The 26839-nt window shown below is 47.6% G+C and overlaps 6 protein-coding genes across 10 annotated transcripts in view; 3 read left to right on the forward strand and 3 right to left on the reverse strand.

The window, feature by feature from the left end:
• Nucleotides 1-2971: 2971 nt before the first annotated feature.
• On the forward strand, nt 2972-10248 carry LOC131878583 (putative RNA-binding protein Luc7-like 1). The gene is made up of 6 exons (XM_059224612.1): nt 2972-3238; nt 4666-4766; nt 4836-4934; nt 5004-5794; nt 6281-6376; nt 9963-10248. The coding sequence occupies exons 1-6, from the start codon at nt 3178-3180 to the stop codon at nt 10009-10011; spliced, it is 1197 nt and encodes a 398-aa protein (XP_059080595.1). The 5' UTR covers nt 2972-3177; the 3' UTR covers nt 10012-10248.
• Nucleotides 6107-9800, reverse strand: LOC131878570 (acylamino-acid-releasing enzyme-like). 2 transcript variants are annotated; one of them, XM_059224601.1, is made up of 4 exons: nt 7381-9800; nt 7038-7318; nt 6619-6968; nt 6107-6555 (listed from the first exon to the last, which is right to left on the reverse strand). In XM_059224601.1, exons 1-4 carry the CDS (start codon nt 9406-9408, stop codon nt 6527-6529), a joined length of 2688 nt encoding a protein of 895 aa, XP_059080584.1. In that variant the 5' UTR covers nt 9409-9800; the 3' UTR covers nt 6107-6526. The 2 variants fall into 2 exon arrangements, with proteins under 2 accessions (XP_059080584.1, XP_059080574.1); XM_059224591.1 differs by having other exon boundaries at nt 6107-6968.
• A 1106-nt stretch (nt 10249-11354) lies between the features above and the next one.
• LOC131880193 (uncharacterized) lies at nt 11355-14311 on the reverse strand. Its single transcript, XM_059226745.1, has one exon. The coding sequence runs from the start codon at nt 13681-13683 to the stop codon at nt 11593-11595; it is 2091 nt and encodes a 696-aa protein (XP_059082728.1). The 5' UTR covers nt 13684-14311; the 3' UTR covers nt 11355-11592.
• A 1819-nt stretch (nt 14312-16130) lies between these two features.
• LOC131880913 (T-complex protein 1 subunit gamma-like) lies at nt 16131-18144 on the forward strand. The gene has a single exon (XM_059227648.1). The coding sequence runs from the start codon at nt 16361-16363 to the stop codon at nt 17990-17992; it is 1632 nt and encodes a 543-aa protein (XP_059083631.1). The 5' UTR covers nt 16131-16360; the 3' UTR covers nt 17993-18144.
• Nucleotides 18145-19225: 1081 nt separating this feature from the next.
• LOC131890002 (SWI/SNF complex subunit SMARCC2-like) lies at nt 19226-22736 on the reverse strand (the record flags this gene model as incomplete). The annotated part of the gene is given in 5 exon segments (XM_059239251.1): nt 19226-19660; nt 19732-21825; nt 21886-22278; nt 22391-22510; nt 22579-22736. Coding segments are annotated over 5 exon segments (2958 nt in total). The 3' UTR covers nt 19226-19423.
• Nucleotides 22737-24390: 1654 nt separating this feature from the next.
• The window catches only part of LOC131890019 (uncharacterized), a 4461-nt gene continuing 2012 nt past the window's right edge, over nt 24391-26839 (forward strand). The window contains exons 1-3 of one of the 4 annotated variants that reach the window (XM_059239294.1): nt 24531-24546; nt 24631-24779; nt 25808-25965. In XM_059239294.1, coding sequence (XP_059095277.1) covers nt 25840-25965 — 126 coding nt within the window. In that variant the 5' untranslated portion in view covers nt 24531-24546; nt 24631-24779; nt 25808-25839. The other 3 variants (XM_059239302.1, XM_059239308.1, XM_059239285.1) reach the window with 3 other exon arrangements.

The raw sequence follows: 26839 nt of genomic DNA on the forward strand, positions 1-26839 counted from the left end.
AGCTCTACAAATCCTTGATCAAAGAGATTTAGGCAATGCCTACTCAGATGGTGCTAAATCAACTCTTTCCTCCCAATCAATTACATTTTTCAAAATAATGGTGTGTCTACACGACAAATAATTTGGCAAATAATTAGCCATTGCACAAGCATTTCACAAACATTTTTCGATTTGAACATGTTTAAAGATTGTTTACCAAAGAGCAAATATTTCATGGACAATAGTATCCTCCCCAGCCCTTCCAACCAAGGTGTCCATTTTCAGCCAGAACATAACTTAACTCATTGGATCCATGATGGTTTATAACAAAGAAAAATGTATTGATAGTGGTTCATTTTGACACAAAATAACCCCAGCTTAGAGTATGAAGGGGCCTGGAATTGTCAATCAATGTTTAAAGTCATCAGATGTTATTCCATCCCCTCTTAATTCAGTAGCCACACTTCCATCTCCCATTGAGGATTGAATGATGATTGCTCGCTTGATCAACCAACCAACACCTATCTTCGGAATCCGGATTCATCTCCTCCCGTCCATACAATGGAAGTGTCGACTCCAGTAAACCCACCCATCCTGGGCCTGTCCTCGGGCTCAGCCTGGTCATGGCCCCGGCCCCTTCTTTTACATCTGTCTGTGAGTATGATCGTTAAAAAATGAACTCTGAGACGACAGCTCAGCACCTTGCATACACTGGAGGTTGCGTTGTTTGCCTTTCATCCATGACATAGCGCATTGTAACTTTATAAGATTTTTTTTGGTTGAAATAAAAAATGTTTTCAGTTTGAATCCACAGAAACCGTTTTTCTATTAGGTTGATTTTATGATAAACTAAGTGGCAAATTGTAAGACCCATTCATCTGACACCCACAAGTAAAGTACTTACGCAATAATGGTTCAATGCAATAGTTTTAGTTGGGCTGGGTTGGAAAGGGCTCACCCATATGGACTCCATGATTAAGAAAAGCATGAGAGATGATGAGAGACTTGTGCTGTGAACAAGTGCGCCAATTCATATCTGCTCTAACGTCTCCATGAATAACGCTAGACATAAACCACTGAAAATTATGGATGTGCCTCAACCAACGCTAGTCATAACAAAAAGCCAATTCAGCCACAATTACCTTTAGGCTGACTGTAGAAACTTTGGTCCGATTTGTTAGCCAAGATGTCAGGGCTGCCAGTTATATGTTGAAAATTGTGTTCTCTTGAGCTTCAAGAAAGCTATGGACAGGGCGAACCTGCAGCATGGCAAGACTAATGGTTTAACCCTGATGACCAGCTTTGGTCATCGAGATACGTCCATAATTTTCTGTGGTCTATGCGCTAGAGTATGTAGAGCAGCTTAACAGCTGTCATCTCGAAGTTCACTTTTTAACGACCATAGCCTGGTGAGCAAGACTTGATCGAGCGAGCCAACCTGAAGCTAGATGGATGGATGGATGGATGGATTCCTTGACCTCGTCCAAAGAAGACTGATCCAATTCAAGTTGGATCAGATCATCAGAGACAACGGAATCATTGGCCCATACCTGGAGGTTCTTGGCCGGTTATTAGTCACCCCTCGGCTGACACACACGTCCATGATCGGTCCTCTACGTACACCCTTGAGACCCCAGCAGCCAGACCAGCCACCCACTTTGGCTGCTCTTTCGTCCATTTCCCGCCCGCCAATTTTAGCCATGAAAGCCAGATCAGTCGGATCTCAACGGACTGAGTCCTACCCACTCACTGACTCATTACTTTAAAGCTGCCCATGACCATCACCTTCCCTTTGAAATGCCGTCTGTTCTTGTGGGTGGGTCCTTATTTGTTCTATAAAACTGAACTCTTTTTAGTAATGTTAATTGTATGTAAATATCCAAATTGTCTTTATCATGTTTAATGCTCTTACTATATTTGTGTTTTCGTTTCTGACATGACCTATGGACTATATATTGTTCTCATATTTTGACCAGTACTCAGTTATTAATTAGTTTATGATACTCTTGGAGAACTGTCGTCCATTTATTCACGATTTTAATGAGTTGGAAAATTGGTGGGGTTTTTGTTTCCAAACAATTGGGTTATGGTTTATAGTCAAAATGAATTTCGAAAACCTTTCGAAAAGCAAAAATGTTGTTAAAAGTGCATCATCAGGTGGCTTATGGTATAGTTCATAGAACGGGGCAAAACATGCCTTCAAGTAGTAATCGGTTTCAGCCAACATATGACCGCACAGATTGAAATTGGCAAAATAAAGGACCTTTTTGGAAAGCGAAACAATCTCATCATGATAGTGCTCATCGGTGTGTTTTTTTCAAATTTAATTTCCTTAGTTTCCCTATGTTCATTATACTAATCATCTTGTTTAACGTGCATAACATAAATATTGAATGAAAGACCCATTGGGAAATGATTCGATCACTTGCAAGTTCATCTGATTAGAAATCTACATCAAAATATTTGTCAAACCATTTTGATCAGGAAGTTTCAAGTGTAGACGGCTCAGAGATGAACTGTTTGTCAAATACCAAACATTTCCGAAATTGGTAGGCAAACTTTGTGACAGAATGTTTCTCATGTAGACGCCATAACCAGCATTCAATTGTTAGGTAGCAAGGTCTTAAAAAGCTTTCCTCACCACTTGTCTAATCTGGCCAGGTTCTCTTGGTTCCAAATCGTACACGATGTCAATAAAACTGTTCATTCATTCAAAAGAGCGCCAAAGTTATCGACAAAGTCTCTCTTTACTCTCTACAGCCCTTTTTTGTCAAAGTTTGGTTACTTTCATAACAAGTCTTTTCACTACTTTTCACCATAAACGAGGTAAATGGCGCTTCTTATCCATACTCTTTCTAATGCAGGGTGCTAAGAACGGTGCTAACTCAGCCTGTTTCTTGGGTCATATCAAGAAAATATTCTGGCAACACTGCCGATAAGCCTTTCTTTGGTTTTGACTGCCGATTTAGATAGGCCGAGGCAGTCAGAGGAAGGCCGGCCGAGTGGCAGACTTCGCAATTCGCTGACCTTACCACCTCCAGATCCTCACCATCCGAAAGGCCAAGAAGAGACTACATCTCGAAGGCTAACCAGATCCTCCCTAGGCGGTTGTGGGCGTTGCGTTGAGTGTAGATCGCCATCCATCCATCCATTGGCCCGCCTGTGCCTTCGGCGGGCTAACCGGGATCGCTGACCATTATGTCGGCATCAGAGCAAATGCGAGCCATGCTGGACCAATTGATGGGCACCACGCGCGATGGTAAGTAGACCGTTAGCCCTCCTTAGCCCGCTCATCTCAGGGTTCCTGGGTTGCGTCCACCCGACTCAACCTGAGGGCCCTCTGGCCTACACCCTCTGGCCGCCCTTCAGGACCCCAGCCCAAAGTCAGGCACAAGGCGGAGCGTCGAAATTAGGCCAGCCCATAAGATTAGGGACACTTGGAGCTGAAAGAATGGGCTGAGCCGGATAGAACGGGCGGGTTTGCCCCACCCTCCGTTGGGTCGAGAGTGGTAGTCGAGGGGGGATGCGTGAAGGGCGTAGGACGTGATTATGTAATGGGGAAAGGGGTGGAGGGCACTCTTCTCTTCTCCCATGTGAGGATGAGCAGGCCTACTCGATCGATTGGGACGCCGTGTGTCTGCCAAGTCTGGTCCGTCTAGTCTTTGGTCCTCAAGTCTCATGGTCGGTCAAGTGTCGCTGGAGACGCCTCAACCGAGCTGAACTGTTTGTTATTTTTTGTCTATCCACACGGCCTCTCTGATCATCTAGGTAGACTTTTCCGGGAAATGGTGGCGTCAAAATGAGACCCAACGGTATTAGACTTTTTATTGATGATTCCTCGACTTCAGTCACTGACTGATAACGATATGGGCCCCTTTGCCATGGCCGCTCAACCTGGCACTTGAATCGTTTTCTAGCCCGTCTTCATCCGGCCTTAAACACGTACGTACTCAAAATGCTTTCTTGTGCCTCAATTTCTTGAGCTGTCTTTCATCGGCCCTGTAAACCTCGCACCCGTCACTTGCTACGGGGTCCTCAATCCCGGGCCCGTTTGAGAGGCTTTTTGAAGTTTAGACAAAAAATCAAACGCAGGTCAGTTCATTCAGCCCGTAAATCGCCGGGGTACGTATGCATGATAAATCCTCTCTGATCGAGCGGTGGGGGTACGTATTGCATATCGCCTTGATGTTGATATCTCTCTTCCGATTCGCCTGATCCTTTGGGTAAGTGAAGGATTACGGTGCAAGACCATTGTGTCAACCGCCCAGTCATACGGGGGAACCATACCCAAGAACAGCCCCTTCCCCCGGTGCTCCAATCACCGGGATGGGGGCCCAGAAAAAGAATCTCAAGTGTGTACACATGATGTGTGGTGAGTCAAAATCCAAAGTCCAGTCCATGACAATCTCCTCAACTAGGTCAGCCGGTCCTATTACCATGTATGGCCACGATCAGTTAGCACTGACCCCGAAGCGCCAATCATGATTGCTTTCATTTTGGCCTTTGGCCTCTCAGTTCTTGCATAGCTTTGACCACTGTAACTTTAAATCTAATAAAGAAAACTCTATTGCCTTCCTTCATAGCTGATGACATTCATCGAAAATCAAACACTCATAGCCAAGAAGTTTGGATTGACATGATGCTGCACCAAGCGATCGGGTATAAATTCTTAGATTTCGATTTCAGATCCCAATGGTGGTGGAATCAATGGCATCAAGTTCACCGACGCTCAAGTCTGCAAATCGTTCCTTTATTCGTGTTGTCCACACGAAATTCTCGCATCAACGGTAAGGAACCTTAAATAGCCAAAAGGCGCGACGTTGGACCATCCGTCTGATCTATTTTCATCCCTGTAGAGAATGGATTTGGGAGATTGTTCCAAGATTCACGAGTTTGCGCTTCGAGCTGATTATGAGCGGGCGGCCAAGAACAAGGACTATTTCTACGATGTAGATGTAAGTTGCTGACAAATGTATTGACCAAACTTGGCCCAGGTTTTTGCAACTATTATTTTTTTTTCGTAGGCCTGTGAGCATTTGAAAAGTTTCATCGACGATTGTGATCGAAGAACTGAATTGGCCAAGAAGCGTTTAGCCGAAACCCAAGAAGAATTGTCCGCTGAAGTGACCAGTAAAGCAGAAAAAGTCCATCAACTGGCTGAAGATATTGGGAAGAAGTTGGCCGAAGCCGAGCAAGCTGGAGCTGAGGGTAAAGTCGAAGAGAGCATGAAACTCATGGAAGAGATTGAAGAGATCCGGAAGAAGAAGGCTTTGGCTGAACAAGAGTATCGAAACTCTATGCCTGCCAGTTCCTATCAGCAGCAGAAGCTTCGCGTGTGCGAAGTGTGCTCGGCATACCTTGGCATTCACGACAATGATCGACGATTAGCCGATCACTTTGGGGGCAAATTGCACTTGGGGTTCATCAAGATCCGAGAGAAGCTGGCCGGACTGTTGGACAACTTCGAGGATCGAAAAGCGAAACGTCGAGAAGCCAGGCTTCATGATGCCGCCCTTGGGGGCGATGCGGTCACGGAAAATCACTTTCGAGTTGGTCGAGGCGGTTTGACTGATGCTTATCGTGAAAAAGAACGGTTCCACATGGAACGCGAAAGAGATCGCGATCGACCCAGGGGGGATCGAGATCGCAATCGAGACCGCCGACGAAGCCGATCACGAGACCGAAGTCGGTCTCGTGATCGCAACCGTCGTCGTCGGTCCCGTAGTCGATCTCGATCCCGAGATCGGCATCGTCGTCGCCGTCACAGGTCTAGGTCCAAAGACAGGAGACGTCGATCCCGATCTAGAGATCGAAAGTAAGTTCATTTCGAGTGTAAATGGAAATCTCATTAAAAGCAAAAAGAGACAAATTAAATGAAATTTTTCAAGCCATAAACAGAGAATCTGATACAAAGTAATTCTTAATTTTAAGAAGTGCGAATTGTTACTTGAGTGACGACTCACTTTTTGTCATAGAAATGCTTCCTTACCGTACAATCTACGCTGATTTTAACTCGAGTTGTCCTAACCGATTCCCGAGAAATATTCTAAAACGTGCTTTTTGCATTCAAGTATACTTGCTGCACGTTTTCAGAAACTCGTAGGTCATTCTTCGATATTAGATATCGTAGTTTTAAAGCACATTTATTCTTCCAGAAACAGTTCAAATTATAGGGTGTCGGTATTTTCCATTTATCAACCTGTCAATGATTTGATTTGTTTGTAATTATCACAAACGGAAATATTTCTATCATCTACAAGTTATGAATCAAAAATTCAAAGTATTGGGTATTTTTTTACAGACAAAGATCTCGATCAAAGCGAAGTGAATCGCAGGAACGTGCGAAACGATCCAAGTCAAGCGATCGCTTCAGGGACGAATCTCCAGGACATCAAGGGTAAGTTGTTGTGGTAGTGGAAGAACAGCAACATGTGCGAAAGGGATGAGGTGACCTTGATGATTAGTGCGAGTATGAATGTACAGTGGAATAGGGAAAGGTTTGGACTATGTTGGGTGGTTGGGTAGGAGTAGCAGTAAGTGCTCAAGCTCATAGGTACTTATATTGGAACCAAAGCCCTAGAGTGAAAACATTCATTGCCAACAGTACGAATGAGCTAAGGGAATAATTGATGGCATTACTCTGTGCGGGATTATCTTCAGTGGTTGTTCCTGGAATCGTATTGTCCGCTGTAGAAGTTGGATCAGGCCTGGAAGTTGTGGTTGGAGCCTCGTAATGACACTCCGGATGGTATGTGCCCCAATGCTCGTGAACCCATAAAATGAACTTGGTGAGCATATGGTGGGTAGCTTTGAGACTTTTGATTGCATGCCCTTCATTTGGGTAAATATAGAGCTGTGTGGTCACATTTCGCTCGAGGAGTGCCTTTTGAAACGGAATCGCCTGACTCTCGGGAAGGGTTTCACGATCTAGTTCACCTGCGAAGATTAGTGTTTTGGCCTCGATATCTTCGATGTAGTTGATTGGAGACCTAATGAAAATGGGTCGTGCTACAATGTCTACTTCCCAATTAGAAGTATGATAATTTGAAATATGTTACCTGGCGAATGCTGTGGCAATCATGTCTTTGTCCAACACAATGGGCATAGTGGCATTCAGTCCCAAGAGTTCTTTAACGTATCTGGGCGCATTCCTTAGCTCAGAGAGATCGAATAGTGGACTTTTGGCCACTACCACGTTGTATCGGTGCGGGTACTTGGCGGCCAGATGAGCGGAGATAAAGCTTCCGTATGAATGGCCGCAAAGCGCGACTTTACCGTTGAGTTCTGGTCGCGATTGCAGGGCATCTTCAACTGCTTGATGAACGTCCTCGACCCCCATCTTAAATAAAGTCATATGAAATGTGAAAATCGTGTGAAAAAGTCTTAGACTTGCGTACTTACATCTCCAATGTTTCCCATAATGGCAGATAATGTTTCATCGCCCATTCCCAAAGATCCACGGTAATTGACAACCAAAACAGCCATTCCCAGGCTAAGAGCAAACTCGTAAGTCGGCGAGTATGCCCTAGTCCAAATGTTGTGTGGGCCTCCATGAATAAAAACCAAAAGTGGAAAGTTGTTGCCATTAGTAGGGGCAGTGTAGTGGGCGTTGAAGAAGCTCATGTCCTTCTCGCCCCGGGGAATCCATCGTTGACGAGCTTGATAATCGGGCTCGTCGTAGGTCATAGATTCAACTTTGTACGCCAAGTTGCTCGAGGGAGAAAGATCTTCGAAGTGTACTCGAGCCAGTCGCAAGGGAATAGCTTGTGGATTGGGCGTAGTGGACATGGCGGTAGTGGTCTCAATTGGAGTGGGAGTAGTGGACGATGCTGTTTCGGTCGTTGTCGTGAGGTCAGATGCGTCAATCACAGTGAAGTTTGTGTTCAAACCCTCATATTCTTGAAGAAGATGCTCGCAGGGATCTAACGGAGTCGTGGTGGTCTCTGGAGCCGCGGTGGTAGTAGTTGGCGTAGTGGTTGTAGTTGTAGTGGTTGTTGTGGTGCGTTCTGTCGTTGGTGGAGATTGCGTTGACACGGTGGTCCAATAGTCGTCATGGAATCTTCCAACTCGCAATGTAGGCCTTTGACTAATATCCTCCCCACGGACGAGCATTACGTCATCGAAAATGTCCAACATTACTTGTGATTTTTCTGGATGGATGGTGATTTGCTGGGTATTCACATCTACCACGATGACATGAGTCGCGTCCAACTGATAAACAGTCATATAAATAAGAGATCCATCGCTTGAGAAAATCCGGCTAGGCGCTCCATATGTCGGGTCTCTATAAGGGTATATCCCATAGAATGTGGTTCCATCCGGCAAGATTTCGGGCAAGGGAGAACCGTTTTGCGGATTATCGACGAGAACAATGCTCATTGCGTCTGGTGCAAGGTCGTTGGATTGCCGGCCAGCCAACGACTCGACAGAAGACCACAACATCATTACTACTCGGGATGCAGACATGTAAGGGCCGGGATCCAACCTTGGGACTGTGCTGCTAAAAAGGGAGTTTTCCAAGTATACCAGTTTGGTTCCGTCTGGAGAAAATCGAGGAGTGTCAACGTGGAGGTCATCGGAAGTGATGAATGCGAAAGTGTCAAGTGCCAAGTCGTACAGGAAAAGGCGACTTGGAACATTAGAGCTCAGTGGATACATTCTTGGAAAAGGCTGATTCTCCCAAACCACACCCACAAGCTTATTGGTATCTATTGGATGCCAATGAACATCGCCGGGTGTCAAATGGACGGGGAAATTGGCAAGTGTTTTGAATCTGAGGTTGTCAATTTCGTACAAAATAATCGTTGGACGTGTTACCCTCGGGTAGGCCCAGAAGTCGCCCAGATAAAGGTATTGAAGTAATGAGGGTCTCATAGCCTCGGCCATGTACATGATCTGTTGTCCGTCTGGACTGAAACGAAATTTGGCGAACGGTGCTGAGCGCATTACCGACCCGTGAACGTTGTAAGCAGACAATCTGAGTGTGCAAGTGGTTCGAGAATTATCTGTCTCTACAGTTAGGTACTCTTCATCATTCTCCATAGTGATCATCGCCGTAAGATTCTCATCAAATCGATCGTAGAGAATGGCGTTATTCAAATGAACCATTCCGGTTCTAGCAAACACGTCATTGTTCTGGTCCACCTGAAGAGTATCTCGGTAGAGCTCCACACTCATTTTTTGAAGATTGTTCATGGCCCAAAGAGTTTGGATTTGAACCTCGTGATAGGCAGGCGTGTTGTCAATCCATGCATCCCTCAAAATGGGCGTTTGGAATACCTTGTTGAATTGCCGCTCACTAGTTTCTGCCAAGAGATCTAATTGCTCACCCACACATGTGTGATTGAGGATCATATGATGATCAGCTTGAGCACTGGCTATGAGACAATAAAGAGTCAATCCTCTGAAGATTTGACTAAGACCAAACATGGTGATTGCAGTAACCGATCAGTTGTTTTCGTGCTCAAATCTGGGAGTGACACCTCCCCCTACACCATTCTCGATCGAAGTGAGTTTTGAATGTTGTCTGATGTTGAAGAGTTCTTGCAATTTCGCTTTCCAAAGGGCCTCCACCCTCCCCCTTTCAGTCGTTCACACACGCTTGGGTTCGTGTTCTTGAATGCCCGTGGCCTTAATGAAGCCAATGGTGATAGTTGTGCTTAGCACGTGTAGTATGTATTACTTCTTCTCTCTCGCGTAAGTACAGCAGTTGGGCAAGGCACTTGAGGTCCGAATCAACATTAGATCCACCACCATCCTCATTAGATCATGCACCAAGGAACACTGAGCTCATGGTGTGGAATAAGGAGGCGCGTTCTTCTCCTGAATTTCTATATTCCCCATCTTTCACAATGTATTTATTGCATATTGTATTGAATTCAATTCAATCACGGATTCAGTTTTTATTTCTATTGCATTCGAGTTCAAAAGGACATGGAACAACTATCCACCAATTGCTCATGATGTTGCCTCTTTGCTTTCAGATTTGCGGACCCTGTTATGCCAACAATCGACGATCAAGATAGTGCGTGAGTGTTACCAAGCATTCTTCCTCTTCATTGAGTATCACGATTATCGTAACTACCCCGGTCGTTAAGACCAACCACATTCGTGTATTATTCGATTATTCGTAGAGGTAACTGACGACGTTGATATCGCGGATTATGGGGCGGAGTCGTCGTTGATTTTGAATTGCATTACGCTAGCAGACGCTAAATTTCCTTATTTCCACAATTTCACATCGGGAAAAAATAAATCTGTTTCAAAAAAGTCTTGAGTATTACTGTTTCATTTGGTTGTTTGATGGAAAAAGCTCGTTCCTTGTTAGAGTTGTAGTTCGGTAGAGGCAGATTCAACGAAAATAAGGACAAATAGTTGTTGTATGGTGGTTGTTGAGGATCCTGGATCCCCACTTTATTCAACTTTGAAGCCTCGCTAGATTGTTGGACTAGTCGAGGACGATTCGTTTGTGTTTGAACATAATTTATTTCCCGGACGTTCCAACGAATAGCATGAATAGAGAGTAATTTGGCCCAGGAAGATCCTGGAGAAGGGAGTGCAGAAAATGGGGCGATTAAATTGTGTCACGAAACTTGTGAACAATTTCAGGGCTAGTTTTAAGTGAAATATTGCAAATCTGTGAGAGCATTATGTAATTTCAGCCTTACGAGTTGAGTTCATGAGTGCTTTATTTATAATTGCAACACCAGCCTGATAAAAGCTCTCCACTCCAACCAACCCTTAAATCAGGCTTTCGGTATCAAATAGTCATCGCTAGGAGGGCTTATAACCAACGTCAGGCTTATCAGGCGGTTTACACTAACGGGGAAGCACAGCCACGCTTTAGTATTATATAACCTTCTTTTGAAATACCTGCAATAAAGGATGATTGGCTCATTTTGTTACCCCAAGCATCACTTTTACTACGTACATCCGTACAATATTTGCCGTTGCTTTTCTTTTTTTTCGCTTTTTCCCCAACCCTTGCAATTCTAAGTTCGCCCTTTTTTCTCCGTATCAGTTTCTGAACCCATCCTAACCCTCATAATGTTCAGACCTGTCACCAAAGACTAACAAATATGCTTCTAAGGTATGTACCAAAACAGACTAAACCATGACAAATGATTTAACGATTACACACTCTCTTCATTATCAAATCTGGGGTATGAGTGGGTCAAACAAAAAACGAACAATATGAGACTTCGTTAAAGATAAGTCAAATGTCTTAAAAATCATGTTTGAAAAATCTGCCCCAAACTCAGATAAGCTAAAGCAAAGCAAGTTCATTCTGACGTCCACGTCATGAACGATTTCTCTTTTAACGTGGTAAGAAAAGTTATTTACCTTGTAAAAAAATCGTAGGCGCAAACTCAAAATAATTTTGAATGCCCAGTATATTTTCTAGTATTGATACGTTCGCAATTGTTCATAAAAATATGATATATAGAGGATCAGTTTTTGGGCTGGGAACTCGAAAACAATCTCCCAAGGACCTAACATCTCCCACTTTTTCAGAATTTTTGATTAGGAATTTCCTTTCTGGCATAGATTGTGGATAGTCACATTGAACATAAAATATCAATTTAGTTTTATCTTGAAATATCCCTGCCCTTACTATCCTTGAACTTGGGTCGGGTTTGATATGTTGGTGACTACGATGGGCCCGCCTTTTCCAATGACGAGGTTTGCGTTTGCACCAGATGATTCGGATGGTTGGACCAGCTTGACGTGGCTAACGATTCTTCGATTACCGCTTCGAGCTCTCGACGCGCCTCCGTCCGAAGAAATTCGGGGCGGAATCATAGTGTAAGAGCTCCCGATGAGCTGCTTGGACGAGGTTTGCTGAATAGCGGCCGAGCCATATCGCAGACATTGCTCGAGTTTACTCGTTCCCACCATGGACGAAGAAGAAGAAGAAGAAGAAGACAACGAGGATGCTACTGTTATTGGTTGTTGTGGCACTGATGGATTCTTGGTTTCTTGAGGAATGAGGTACACTTGTTGCCCGTTGATGTTGGCTAAAATGGCCTTGGCGAGTGGTTTCAATGTAGAGGACCGGGGGTTGATCAACACTACGGGCCGTCGAATCACCGCATTGTCGTCGTCCTCTTCATCATGAATTTTGAACTTCTTTTCGTCCTGAAACCGATTGAAAGCACTTCGGTGACGATCCGATTCCAAAAGATTAGGTGACTTCCCGTGACTTTGCAGCGGGGACGAAGGGACAATTGGCTGACGAGAATCATTGGGCGCGAATTTGACGGCCAATGCCGCCAGACCCGGAGGCGGAGACGAGTCGAATTGCGGCAAACCCATGAAGTCTTCTTTTGCATTTAGGAGGCTGTCGGCAGCATTCACAACGAGGTCTTGATCCGGGCTGCTGAATTCGCTCTCAGTCGAGGGATAATACGATCCCTCGTCACTGGAAGCTGATCCGATTTGGACGATACGCTTCTGGTTGAGGATCTCATCCTGCTTCTCCAACTCTCGACTCAGTTCGGCGACTTCCTCGTCGTTGCCGTGAAGTGAATCGTGGTCATGAATGAAATCCATGGATACGAGCGAACAGGATTGTGGCGGCTGCTCGGGAACTTTCTGCTCATGTCGTGGGTCTTTGGAAATGATCGGTTGAATGCCCGTTTTGGTTAGGATCAGATGGTGCGTGAGCTTGAGATGTCTTTTGTAAGTGTTCCGTGTCTTGAACCGGGATTGGCAACTGACGCAATGGTAAGGGGATTCGCCGGTGTGTTTCCGCTTGTGCACCTTGAAATGACTGGGATGGCGGAACTTTTTGCCGCAATCGTCGCATGTGAATCGAGTCTCGTTGTTGTGGATGAGCATGTGATAGTTCAAGCTATGCTGCCGGGTGAAGAAATCGTGGCAAACGGGACATTCGAAAGGGCGAAAGCCCGAGTGACTACGGAAATGACCCAAAACGGTGGAATAAGAAGTATACCGTCGATGGGGCACGCATATCGTGCACCAATATTCGGTCTGAGCGCTACCTAAACTCTGCAGGTGTTCAATGGCTTTAAAGGCGAGCTGCTTCTCAACGTCTTCATCGAGACGTTCACCGGTCGAACCCGTCTGACTCATCGGTAGAGGCTCAGATAGTAATGCTGAGGCGGGTGTCCAGACCGGCAATTCGGTCGGGTTGGCGAGCGAAACTTCGGGATGTTCCTCGCATCGCCCCACTAAAGGTAAAGGGCCGCCAGCTTCAAATCCCTGGCCTTGGACATCCCAACCCACGTCGGGGAGTACGAAACCTCGACAATCGGTGGTCGGCCAGCGCATTGGATCGGGCTCATTCAGGGGTCGATGATCAATGGGCGCCATGACCGAGGCCACATCCACTTCCATGGACGGGTCGGCATTCAGCCCCCTGTCATTCGAACCAAGCTGGCGATGGACGATGGGTCGATTATAGCGTTCGGCCTCAATCTCCCGCTTGACTTGGAATAATCGGTCGGTTAGGTAGGAATACGGATGATCCAAGATCAAGCTCCGCAGGCCCGTGGGTCGGTCACCGAACTCTGGCTGTCTATCGGGTGACAGGCAGGTGGGCGCCGGGGGATCCAAGTTCCGGAGGCGGGTCTCGGCCGCCCACCGACGTTGACGGGCAAACGTGGATTCGATGCGCACAGTGGTGCCTAGGGCGGCCCGCTGGGCCAAGGCCTGCACGTGAGTTTGTAAATGGGCCTTCATGCGGTTTTTGGCCGGTGTGGGCTGGCCGGGACTGACGGTCTCAAAGCCGCAGGCAATCGGGTCAAAGGCGCAGCAAAAGCGGAACTCCGGCGGTTTCTGGCCCGCATTGTCTTCCGCAAATTAATCCGCACTTTGATCGGCGAAGTCGGGCTCAGCAGGGTCAAAAACGTGGCTAAAGAGCTTTAAAAGGGACGCGGCGCTCAGTTTTTCTAAGGCCGGGATATCAAAGAAGTCCACATCGGATAAACGGCCAGCATTGACATGGAGGGGGCGGGGCGGATCAAGTGGGTCCGGGTGGCTGGGCGGGGTCGGGATATCCGGACGCAGACTTCGATCGCTCTCGAGCGTTTGACTGGCCACGGTGGCCAAAAGGTCGAGTAGACCCATATGGGGCGCCATGAGGGTGGGGGGGGTGGATCCAGTCGGGCTAGCGGCGCCTGGGGGTTCGATTCCGGGTCATGTCACGGGTGATCCGGGCGTGCCACGCGGCTGAACAGCCTTATTTCTCCCGGTTGATGATCTGGGACTGGGGCTAGGCTGAAGTAGTCTGAATTCTGAGCAACGCAGTTCAGTCAGTGCTCAGCAGAAGGGCCAGCAGAGCCTCCCTCCTCGAGTTTCTCATCGTTCTAAATAAATAGCCACACGGGTGGCAGGGCGACTGAACGCTTTAGTCTAATAAGGACTCGGCTTAATGGCTTGAGCTTCATTAAAGGGAGACTTTAAAGCCAACACCTCACGCCATGATCATCAAAATACCTATGAATGGGACTTTCAGTCCCATCTTGGTAGACAAGTCCTGACTAAGCTTCCCCCCCGGGCTAATGGTCCAGCCCATATTTAGGTTGTGAACGAGAATGAGTCACCCTGAAATGCTGAAATGCTTCAGGCTGCTGCCCTTGGGTACTGTTTAGGCCTGCTGGCTTGAGCGTGTTGAGTGGCTGGGACTTGAACTCGGCCGGCCGGATCCCCCCTGGCCTCCGGCTATTTCGGCCATGGAACGAGAACAATTGGGTAAGCCATAAAAAAGGCGGTAAATTTGAATCCGATGGACCCTCCGACCACAACGGTTCGTCTGTTGGTCAAAAAGCATCTGAATGAGAAATAGGTGACTAACTAGGATGAATGATACGGCTAGCCAGTCAAAGGAAGGGAGGTTATGTGATGGTAAATCGTGGATTTCCTCGGCTCCGTTATTCTTCTTATGATTGGCCTGACGGCCGCGAGATTGAAGCATCCTCCGGCCATTGTTCAGTGACATTGAAGGCTTCGCATATTCTCACTAGGTAGTCATGATTTTTGGGGCTCATTTTAGTCTTAAATTGTACGTTTTAGAGGCCATGTGCTTTTATTATTCTGGATCCTTCTACCGGTAGTGTGACTGATGGGACGATTCACGTGGCTTTCAAGTTCATAAAGATCTTTTAGACCGGCACTTTGACTCAGCTTTCTTTACCCTCATGCTAAGCTGAAAAAAATCATGGATGGCCCATTGGGCCATGGTTGGCATTTGGGGGCAGTATTCAGTTTGGTTTAATTTAAAAAAATAAGCTGATGGAACAACAAAGCATGTCGGAGTTTGGTCACTTTTAAGGGCCGTGAGCCTTAAACCGAAGGGAAAACATAGGCTGTCATCATAGAGTGACCTCTAGCGGGTGAACTTTTATTTAAAAGGCTAAGCCATTTAGACCCATAAACTTGTAACTGAACAAATTCTTTTGAATTGCTCTGGCAGAAAGCCCAGATTCAAAATCATGTATGTAGTGCAATCCGCAACATTAGTTGGACGCCTGTATAAAAATGATCCCTATTTTGCGGTGTTCCTGAGCAAACCATCTGGGCCCCCTAGATTAGTAGCGGATCTCTGCTTGGGTTAAGCTGACCCAATTTCTAAAACTTGGCCCAGCTCTGCTGGTAAACAAGTAGTACTTGGGTATCTGAGATGACCGATAAGTGATGACTGGCACTTGCTTTTCCCATCTGGAGCGGTCACTCATTCCTCTACCTGGTTGAAGTACTGGTCACTTATGAGCTCCAGAAAATGACCAAACTCTGTTTTAGACAGAGTAAGTCATGAGGACCCGTCTTTACCATATGACATGACCGCAAAGAACGGATTTTATGGCTCATGGCAACTCAGTGATCCAACCCATGCCCTCCATTGATTGGCACTTAACAATGAAAATGCTGAAAATGCTGACCAGCCCGGCCTATGGTTTTAGGTGTTATCAATACCATGCCCCAATCTTATAAACTTTGTCCATATCATGGCCAAATCTTAATTCCAGCCGGTGTGTTTAGACCGTCTAGACTCTGAACCTGTGACTCTCCCTCTATCTTCGGCCAGCCTGGGATAAATCTGGCTGCCAGTCACGCCAGTTGTGTGGCTGGACCCCCAGGTGTCGCTGAAGCGCACAGGGTTCATAGCCTCTGTCTGGCCGGTTGGCTGTCTGTGGGTCTGTTATTTTTCACGACTGAAAGCGAACACTCCTTCTCCTTTCGTTCCATTCTTGGACACAGAGCTTGGACCTGTAAGGACCACGAGACGACTGGGTGAGTCATCGAGTCATCCCCGGATTGGCGATTCTCATCTCATTCGCTACCCGTTGCCCGCTGCCCGCTGCCCGCTGCCCGTCCAAATAGGTTCTGACGAATCCGTACGCGCGTTTGCCTCTTGAGCATGTTTCCCGGTGGCGGACGAGGCGGTGGAGCCGCACCCATCCTGATGTTGGGCTCCAACACGCAGCGAGATTCCGGACAGAAGATCCAGCGCGAGAACATTGGGGCGGCCCGCTCCATCGGCGACGTGGTCCGCACCTGTCTGGGTCCCAAGGCCATGCTCAAGATGCTCATGGATCCCATGGGCGGCATCGTCATGACCAACGACGGCAACGCCATCTTGCGTGAGATCACGGTCCAGCACCCGGCGGCTAAGACCTTGATCGAGATCGCCCGCACCCAGGATGAGGAGGTGGGCGACGGCACCACCTCGGTCATCGTGCTGGCCGCCGAGATCCTGGCCCACTCGCAGGAATTCCTCTCGGACAAGATGCACCCCACCCTCATCATCACGGCCTTCCGACAGGCCTTGGAGCACCTAAATGTCATCGTGGACGAGCACGTGGCCGTGCCCGTGGATATGGACGACTCGGCCGCCGTCCTGAGCGTCATCCAGTCCTGTATCGGGACCAAGTTCGTGTCGCGCTGGTCGGACCTGATCTGCGGCATGGCCTTGAGCGCCGTGCGCACCGTCTTGACCGAAGACAAGGAGAACAAAACGGCCCACGAGATCGACATCAAGCGCTACGCCAAGGTGGAGAAGATGCCCGGCGGCACCATCGAGGACTCGCGCGTCATCTCGGGCGTCATGTTCAACAAGGACGTGACCCACCCCAAGATGGCCCGCCGGATCGAGCAGCCCCGGATCCTGTTGTTGGATTGCAATCTCGAGTACAAGAAGGGCGAGAGTCAAACCAACATTGAAATGATGAACGAGGCTGATTTCACGCAGATCCTCGAGATGGAGGAGGCCTACATCAAGAAGGTGTGTCAGGACATTCTCGAGCACCAGCCCACTCTCGTGATTACGGAAAAGGGCGTGTCCGACCTGGCCCAACACTTCCTCATGAAGGGGGGCGTCACCGTCATCCGGCGACTGCGTAAGACCGATAACTTGCGCGTGGCGCGCGCCTGCGGAGCCACCATCGTCAACCGCACCGACGAAATCAGCGCTGCCGATATCGGCACCGGCGCCGGGCTCTTCGAGGTGCGTAAGCACGGCGACGAGTACTTCACGTACATTGAGCAGTGTCAGAACCCCAAGGCCTGCACCATCCTGCTCCGAGGCGCCAGCAAGGACATCCTCAACGAGGTCGAGCGCAACATTCAGGACGCGCTCCACGTGTCCCGCAACCTGTATTTGAACCCCAAAATCGTGTACGGTGGTGGAGCCGTGGAGATGGCGGTAGGCCAACAACTCTTGGCCAAGGCCAAGGCTCTCCAGGGCGTGGAGCAAGGGCCCTATAAGGCCATCGCTAGCGCCATGGAAATCATCCCCAAGACGTTGGCCACCAATTGTGGCGCCAATGCCATTCGCACGCTCACGGCCTTGCGCGCCAAACACGCCAATGGCGAGAACGTGTCTTGGGGCATCAATGGCCTCACCGGCGAGGTGGAGGACATGAAGTCCGCGGGGATTTGTGAGCCCATCCTGGTCAAGTCTCAAACCTACAAGACCGCCATTGAAACGGCGATCTTGCTCCTCCGAATTGATGACATTGTGTCGGGCACCAAGAAGAAAACTGCCGAATGAGCGTAAAGAACACGCCGAATGGGCGAAAGCGAGATCTTTTTTGTAATGCAAACTCTGTGGATAGCTCTTTCTTTTTAAGCTGATTTATGCACCTTTCAAGCCATGTTTTTTTCAACTCTTTGGCCCGAATAACAATTCACCATCATACTCATGTAGGCTTGAGCTACCGTATCCCATTAATAAAAACATTAAAAAAAAAAAGCCTCATACTAACAAACTATGCCGCTTTTTGGACCTTCTTTCACTCAGACCTTCCATAGGTTTTCATGCTCATGTCTTGAGGTCTTAAACTTATTATCGGCCTTGCTTTATTTCTTGGCCACAATCACAAGCTCCATGACCGCTCACACTCGATCAGAGAGGTAACCTACACAAGTCAATAAGCACGAAAAACGGGGAGACATCTACTTTGGCGATTATTGGGTCGCAATGAAGCTACTGATTTTTCCGTCATAAGATAAAGGAGCTGCAGGAACTCGCATACCAAATTTCAGCATGATCAGCAGGGCTTTTATGAAAGTCCTCGACTAGCAGGGTACTCCATGGCTTAGTACGCTTGCAAGCTTGCAAGGAAGATAAGAGAGTCAGGGGGCGAAGGTTCGTACATCGTAGCAAAAACAGTCTAGACCCAGAATTAATGCACTTTCGCACCCCTCGAGAGCCTCTGCTTCCACGCATTCTGTCATGCTTGCCTAGGTGGATGTAGTTTGCAGATTTACCTAAAATAATCGGTACACAAGTTCTGTCAGCATGCGTTTTTCAGTTATTCATCTATAAGTTTATTCAGAAAAGGGAGATCAGGTTGTAATTGTTGGATTAAAATCTGGCAATGGCATTTTATGACCCCAAATTTCTAGGCTCCCTGGAAAGATGAATTTCGTCTCCAGGTGATGGCGAAATTCCAGTTCATACAAACTGCATGCACATCTTGCATACCATTTAGCCGGATCATTAGATGACGCCGGAGATTTGTTCGGCCGGGCTCACCCATGGATTTCTAGACACTGGATGTCGGACGACCGGCCACTCGGCTGGTAAAACAGTACAATGGATGGTCTCCTGGGAATTGTTTACAAACCGGTTTATTGTACTGTTTAGCCAACCGAGTGGTCGGTCGTCCGACATCCAGTGTCTAGAAATCTATGGCTCATCAGACTGCTTTGGGTTCGGAGAAAAGCACCGCACACAAACGGTACCCCTTGAGAACTGTTGACAAAACGTCTTACTTGTTAATTATCGATATTTTGGAACATTTATTCAAGGACAAAAAATGCGTATCATACAAAAAAAAAACCGCTGTCATTTGGGGTCAATGTATTCAAAATCTTACAAGAAAACCAGCAGTAACATTTTCCGGGACAGAAGAGTAAATTATCGGGGAGAAATAGATCTAAGCTAGAATGTACATGCTAGAAGATTGCCCGTTTTGGCTTATTTGACCCCAGTTGGGACTGGCGCCGGAGGAGGTGCGGCCATGCTGGCCATGGGAGCGGCCGGCGCAGTACCGAGCGGCGGGCCGGCAGTAGATGGCACTGCCCCGGCAGCCAAAGGAGACGGGGCGGCTGAGCTTCCGGCCGTGGCAGATTCTTGGGAGAGCTTTTGCTGTGCGGCTGAGCGAGCCCGAAATTCTGCCGCTCGGAGTTGCTCCAGGTGGAATTGCTGACGTTCCTGCAGGGACGTAAAGGAGAAAAATACGTGTGAGAGACCTATCAATGGTTGAGATATAACAAACATGTTACCTGTATGAGTTGCTGACGTTGGTACTCGAGCGCTTCCCTCTCTCGATCCATGATCGTTTCCAACTCCTCAAAATGCCGTAGTTTGATCTCGAGTTTCTTCATCTGGGTTTCCACCAAAAGAGCCACTAGCGATTTGATCTTGCGCTCTTCCACGGCAGCCAAATGTTTGGCTTTGACTGCCGCTGCACTCAAAGCTGTGGCTGCGGCCGATTGAAGTTGGCCGTCTTTGATGAGTCGATCTTGCGGGACCTCTGCTTTTTTACCCTTGGCTTTTTCGTTCTCGGTCTTCTCTTGGTTCTCCCTATCAGCCTTGGACTCATCCTTCTTACGGGCGGCGGACGGATCTACTTCCATGGGCTCTTCTTTCTTGTCACTCTTTTCCGCGGTCGATTTCTCACCGTCCTTTTTCTCCTCTTCTTTCTTCTCCTCTTCATCTTTCGTGTCCTCTTTCTCCGCGGCAGTTCCAGCTATTCCCGATTTCTCTAATCCCGTTTGGGCAGGCGTCTCCGAGCCGTCATCCACGGCCTCTTTAACGTTCTTCATGTGGGCGTCCATGATGACCGAGGGCACTTCGTCCTTGATCCGCGCAAACTCCTCCATCGCGGCTTTGGCCGAGGAGGAAGCTACTCGGGGATCCACTACACTCGCCAAAAAGGCCACCGTGGACATGATCGGATTGCCGGCTTGGCTAAAAGGAATGGGCTGGAATGCCAATGGACCCAAAGCTCCACCCCCGTGGGCCGGATCTTCCAAGTAGGGATCCTCGATGGGTAAGCGCAGGAAGTGGAGAATGCACTCATCCTGGGTGCGCGAACCGACATGTTCACAGACCTTGTTCCAATCGTCTTTGTACATTTCTAAAGCCTCGAGCAAGAGTAACGTCTCCTGCTCGGTCCAATCTCTGGATGCCACAGCAGCCGTAGACTGTTTGAGCGCGGCATTCTTCTTGTCATACTGATCGGTTTTGAGCCCGAACTCGGTGCCAATGGCGATGTCCGATGGCTTCTTCTTGTCATCGCTTTCATCGCCCTGTCCAGAAGAGCGATCCACGCGTTTCCCATCTAAATCGATCATGGTGCGAGCGGCTGAAGGTTGGGCCGTCTTAGGCGGATTCACTGGCTGCAAACCAGCCGGGGTGTCGGCCAAGAGGTGGAAATGCGACGTCGGGGGTGGGCCCATCAGAGTGGGTTTAGCATCAATATCCACCTGGTAGTTGATCAGACCCCATTGCTCGAGGAAAGCGTGAACGCGCATGATGGCGCACACATCGCCGGCTAAATTGCGACGACAGGCCGTGCTGGTCAGGTACTCGGTGGGATTCAGGCGGTAGGTGTCAATCATGAAGTTCCGGTACGAGATGAACACTTCGGGCGTTTTGCTTTTGTTCTTCCCATTGAAGAATTCGGGTAACGCTCGTTTCTCGACCGTGTGGATGCCGTTGTAATCGAACCAAGCGCTATACGAGGGCACGATGATGTGATGGGTCTGCTCGGTGACGTTATCGTCGTTCTCCTCCTTGTCTTCTTCGTTCCGACGACCCTCACGATCCATGGACCGCTGCGAGTCTTGGGATTTTTCATCCATGTCCATATAGGTGCTACCGCCCCCTCGACTGGTTTGCATATCGGCCTTACCCGCATTGCCCGAGGTGATTTTGATCTCGGTGATGCTTTGGTCGGGGGTGGGATCATCCAGGTCCTGGGTCAGGTCGTCATCGTCGTCATCATCGGCCAACGTTCGCGGTTTCTTACTAGTTGAGCGACCGCCCCCGCTGTTGTTTTTGCCCTTGCGCGATGATTTGGGTGTGGGCGAGGGCGAGGGTGAACGCGTGCGCTTGCTAGAACCCTTTTTCTTGAGGGGCTTCTCTTCGCAGGCGGAGAACTCTTCATAACCTAGGTTCAACTCGTTCAACTTAGGCTCACCGGTCTCATCGACTTCAAAGTCCTCCTCGGTCATGAATTCGTTGTACTCCTCCATTTCCATGAGCCACTCGAGGCTGACGTGATACTGTTCTTCGCGAATGGGCTCTTCGCCAAATTCCATGGGCTCTTTCTCCTCGGGTGGATAGCACGTTCCGTAATTGTCGCGCGATTCCTAGAGACCGTACCCTACAATTAACGCCCATTCCAGCCCATGTATACAAAGATGACTTACCGGCATGCGGTAAAAGTGGACCATGCACTTGTCGCCCTTCTTAAAGACGGGTCGGCAATAGATTTCGGTGTCGCCTTCGGCCGCCGGATACAAGATGTGAGTGGCCTCAGTTTCGTCCTCGGTGAGCGTCAAACCGCGCCTCTGAGCCACTTCCTTGACCTTGTCCTTATCGTCTTTGTCCAGCTCCTTGCGCAAAAATAGCTTGGGTAGCATGTGCATCTCATGCTCGATCAGGGCCTCCTCGACTTTGGTGCACATCTGGAGGTTGGCCTCTTTCCGCGACGGCGAACTCAGATCGAATCGACGCCAAGCTTGCTCGTGCTTGAACTTGTACATGGCCGCCAAAATGTGGCACAGCGGGCCATCCGGGAGAAAGTTCAAGAATAATCGGATCTGAAATCCCAAATCATGTCCATAAATGTGAATTTGCCTTTGAAGGGAAGAGTCCGCGGATCGACATCTCATGATCCGTCGACACTCAACCCAAGCAAGGCTCAGGGCTTACGGGCAATCGTGTAAAAGGCGGACTTTTGGCGCCTTTACCCAGATGATCCTCCTGGAACTGAATCATCTGCGAGATGAGCTGCGACAAGGATTTGGCGGTGGGCGGGTCACTCGCTACGTGCTGTAAGGAAACAATTGGTTCATGCCGGCCGTCGTGGTCACCCCCAATCCCCTCCATCGAGTCCTTACCTTCTTGGCATTGCGACTCAACCAGGATTTGACGCTTTCCAAGGCCTTGATGACTTCGGGCGCATCCCAGAATTTCTGGACCGGCCCACCGTTCTTCTTGGGCTCCATGGCCATTTTGCCCAGGAGCCAATCGGGCAGAGTAGAGCGGGCAATCCGGAATCCGGGGGGCGGCTTACCTACAACTCAGGCTCGTATAACCGTGATGGGATTCCAAGCCGCCTTCGAACCCGAGCAGCCAGGTGCAATCGGTGCCAGCAGATCTGTCGGTGTTGGTCCGCACTTCACTTTTCGGGGTTGCTTGTTTCTTTCTCTCGCCCTCGCTTTTCGGCGTCTCTCTGGCTGCTTTCAGTGCTGCCAGATGGTGGGTAGAAAGAAAACGCGCCTGACCCGAGCCCAGGGCAATGGCATCTAAGATACAGCCGGTGCAGCACATTCAAATGGGCGGAACTGCCTAGTTTTCATTTTTGAGTTTGATTTCGGACCAGGTTGAACTATTGTCCGACACAAATTCCTCGTCTCTCGTATCCCTCGTTCAAGTCTACACCGCTATTTTGACTTTCGTCTGCATATTTGATGCGCTTTGTGAAATGAGGACAAGTACCCTTGTTGCATAAGGACCCTTGGGACGAAAAATACAAAAAAAAATACGTTTTCACATATTCGTCTCAATGGCGTAATACGACAAATGGCATAGCTCCAGCGGTTTGATTCAAAATCCGAGAATATCCAGCAAAAAGGGTGAGGCTCCATATTTTGATTCAAGAATTGGGTAAAAAGCGCAAAGTTGACTAAAAGGCACCATATATGGCGACACTAAAAAAAGATCGCTCAGAAACCTGATCGCTAGCCGAACATTAAACTCACTTGAAAGAAAAAAAGAGCGTGACGAGATGAAGAAAATTGACTTTAATTCGTCGTAAAAAAAATTGAATCTAAAACGGGCAGTTTTGGGTAGTCAGTGACAGAATCACCTTAATTGGAGTTTCAAAATCCCTTGTGTAATGACTTTTATTTGTTGATTATGCATCTTTGGCCCTGGGATGAATGTTGACATGAGGGTAGTCACTCTACCAACGTATTTGCTTTTGATCGAAATAACGTTCACAAAATTAAAAGTAAAAGTCTCAAGCCGGGCTTTGTTGTCACCAGGGTGAGAAGATTAGGTCAGCCAAATGAAGCAAAAATACGGCTCATCGGTAGGAAGCTCTTGAACCGGGGGAAAGCAAATGGATTTAGTGTGAAATTATGCAGTTCAAAGATTTTGACCAGAATACAAATAGCTTGCCACATTCAGACGGGAGGCCTTCTTCAATGTCAGGCATATTTCTCAGGGCATTATTGACGTCTCATACGTCCCTCGACTATGACATCTGGTCGATCTGGTCTTTTCCTAAGGCTTAAAATGGGGCGGTCGACGGCTATGCTCCAGGCCTCGAAGGCTAAACTGGCTGGCGCGAAAATGACTGACAAGCGAACCTATTCGTAGCCATGAGAAAATCAACCCCAAAGTGAGAATCCCTTCAAAAGCTGACAGGCCAGGTCGAATAGCCGAACCCGCTTCATTCTTCACGGGCTATCCGCGAGTCGGATCATTTTGCCTTGACTTTGTGTTAGACCGTCCAGTTGTGGCCCAAATTTTCCCCTTGTAACATACGCTTTGCCTCGGTCTCAGCGTTGCTAAGCCCAATTGACACCAACCATAACATCGAAAAAAAGGGTCAGAGATGACAGGATCCAATCCACACTTCCAACCCGTTCGGTATCGTTTGACATGCATTCGTGATGCATTCCGATCCCGACCGATCCAATATTGCTAGCCTAGGTCAATTTCGGGGGAATTTATAGCTGGCTCGGGTCATTTTGGCCGACCTGAACATAGTACATGTACATCGGCCAAGGTTATAGAAAACACATTTGAAGGAGCGCCTTCGAGTGGAGCGGTTCATATTGACCCAGCAACACACCCGGGTGAGTCGAGACAATCGAGAGCTCCGTGTATTGTACCGCGAATCCATTCCATTTTCTCTCTGTCTTGTTCAATCGTCGATCCAGCTCCGTAGTCTGTGGACCTTCCTACTACTTGTATTGCAGTCAGTCAGACAGTCAGATAGTGAACATTTGGTTTGTGCCCAAGTTCGAAACTCTTCTGTTCTCATCACAAAGACATTCATCGTCAGTCCCATCATAAGCGTAATCACTCAGTAAGTGGGAAATCCGGCATCGTTAAAGGATGGATGGAATGTCAGACCAGTCCTGAGACAGATCAGCCTTTGAACATCCTGAGACTTTCTAAGAATAGCCGAACACGTGAAGTAGAATTCTATTTTTGGTCCCACTATTAACTCAAAGAGCCAACCCACCATTGGTCTGACCAAGACTGGTTGAGACCTCGCACATTTTGCTCAGCTTCAAAGATAAGCCTGAAATGAGAATGGCCGGGTAGTAACCCATGTTGGACTAGGATAAAAGTGCATGGCTGTCCTGGGACAGTGTTAACTTGGCAAGTATTTTCATTCGGTCCATTCAAAAATTGGAGTCAACCTAATCCACTCGGATGTTCCATCGGAGTTACGGGCGTATGATACTACTATAGTACTATTATTACGAAGCATAGGCCCATGAGCTCTTCCAGAACGGGGTCACCTCTACAGTACCACAATGTCAAACAAAACCAGGGTTGCTCACGGGAAAGGGAAATCTGGACAAAGCCCAAGCCCATACTGACTTGAAGGCTCATGTTCCAGTGCGGTCTCAAAGCACTTTGATTTGTAAAAACCCATGACTGTTTTCCTAGTGTAAGAGTGACAAGTGACATTTTTATTTGCATAGCCGAGAAAAGAAAGTTGAAGGTGCACATATGAATTCGATTTCCATGAATCATGATTATTTAATCGAAGCTTTCAGTAAAATGCTAAGAAAAATATGAACTTTAATACTAGGACGATTTCATGGTTGAGTCCTTTTTGAAAATGTCCAGTCCAATCAAATGTTTCTAGACTTACAGCCCATGTCTGCGTCTCAAAAACAAGCTTCGTTAATGATTGGTTAATGTGTTCGATTGTATTAGTGTTTGCGTTTGAAATTTGAAAGCTCGTTAGATACTCTCGAATCTAGTGTGAGTGTTTTTGTTTCTTGCAGAGTTGAGAGTTATTTGCAACCAAACCCACCAAACGTACGCAATAGTCGTATTATTTGGTCCATATTTGCAATCAATGTTATTTTGTCGCAGATCATCTCATTGCCAACCATCTAATATCCATAATGTCGAACCAAGACAAAGACAGTGGGCCCCTTCAACGCCCCAGTGCCCAAGATTACGCCGACATCAATGCCCAAGCCGGGCCCCATGTCTCTTTTCAAGAGCATATGATGAACAATCCCTTTCCGGTAAGTTGAAATAAAAGGCACCAAACACACGAGATATGACCTCCAAAAGTCTGGTCGGTGCCGTTTCAAGTAATGGCTCACATGGCTAGTTTAGTTGGAACAATGCCAAAGTTTTACATTCTGCAGTCTCTCGGGGGTCTCGATGAAATCACATGTCGTCCACATGAACACAGTCCAAGACTGAGCGTCTACGTTTGACCCTTTTGAGATAAAAGTCGAAATACAAACAATTCATCATGGCATCAAAGTACTGGGATCTCTATTACTTTGCTTAAATTGCATCCGGCCTTATTGAACCCGGTTATTGATCGCAGTTATGACTAAAACATTCTTGCAGATGAAACGTTGGCACAAACGTTGACAGCTCCAAGGATAAATGACGGTCATTCATAGCTAATGAAATAACTAACCTACCTTGTCATAATTGGCTTGCAAGAGCAAACATTTACGGGCACTTTCTCCTTAATGGCCAATTAATTAATTGTTTCTAAAGGATGGACCTTATTGTCGCATTGGAAAGTATTGGTTAATTGTTGGAACTAACTGAGAAGAATTTTTTATCCCGTCTAGCCAAGCTGCTTAATAAACAGGGACTGATGAGAAAAAATGTTTATTGTAAAACAATACTTCGTAATTTATCAAATTAATAATTTTGCTAACCTTTGTTTGACGAGGTTTGAGTTTTCAATGATCAAGAGCTCTCTCGTACTTTTCCGACAATTGATAAAAAAAACAATGGCTTCATCGCAAATTCCAGGACTTAAAAAAGTTAGGCATGACCATGGACGACGTTACCCTGGACATATTTGACGCTACCAAATGTACCCTAATATTATAACGGAAAATGTATAAGCCATTGAACTTCCCCAACCTC

The sequence above is a fragment of the Tigriopus californicus genome, chromosome 1 (assembly GCF_007210705.1).
Source record: "Tigriopus californicus strain San Diego chromosome 1, Tcal_SD_v2.1, whole genome shotgun sequence".
Classification (NCBI taxonomy): domain Eukaryota; kingdom Metazoa; phylum Arthropoda; class Copepoda; order Harpacticoida; family Harpacticidae; genus Tigriopus; species Tigriopus californicus.

Coding starts and splice junctions, on each gene's coding strand:
- LOC131878583 (XM_059224612.1), top strand. CDS start 3,178: ATGTCGGCATCAGAGCAAATGCGAGCCATGCTGGACCAATTGATGGGC. Junction 3,239..4,665: donor GATGGGCACCACGCGCGATG/GTAAGTAGACCG, acceptor TTTCGATTTCAG/ATCCCAATGGTGGTGGAATC. Junction 4,767..4,835: donor ACGAAATTCTCGCATCAACG/GTAAGGAACCTT, acceptor TCATCCCTGTAG/AGAATGGATTTGGGAGATTG.
- LOC131878570 (XM_059224591.1), bottom strand. CDS start 9,408: ATGTTTGGTCTTAGTCAAATCTTCAGAGGATTGACTCTTTATTGTCTC. Junction 7,319..7,380: donor TTATGGGAAACATTGGAGAT/GTAAGTACGCAA, acceptor ACTTTATTTAAG/ATGGGGGTCGAGGACGTTCA. Junction 6,969..7,037: donor ATTGCCACAGCATTCGCCAG/GTAACATATTTC, acceptor CATTTTCATTAG/GTCTCCAATCAACTACATCG.
- LOC131880193 (XM_059226745.1), bottom strand. CDS start 13,683: ATGAAGGCCCATTTACAAACTCACGTGCAGGCCTTGGCCCAGCGGGCC.
- LOC131880913 (XM_059227648.1), top strand. CDS start 16,361: ATGTTTCCCGGTGGCGGACGAGGCGGTGGAGCCGCACCCATCCTGATG.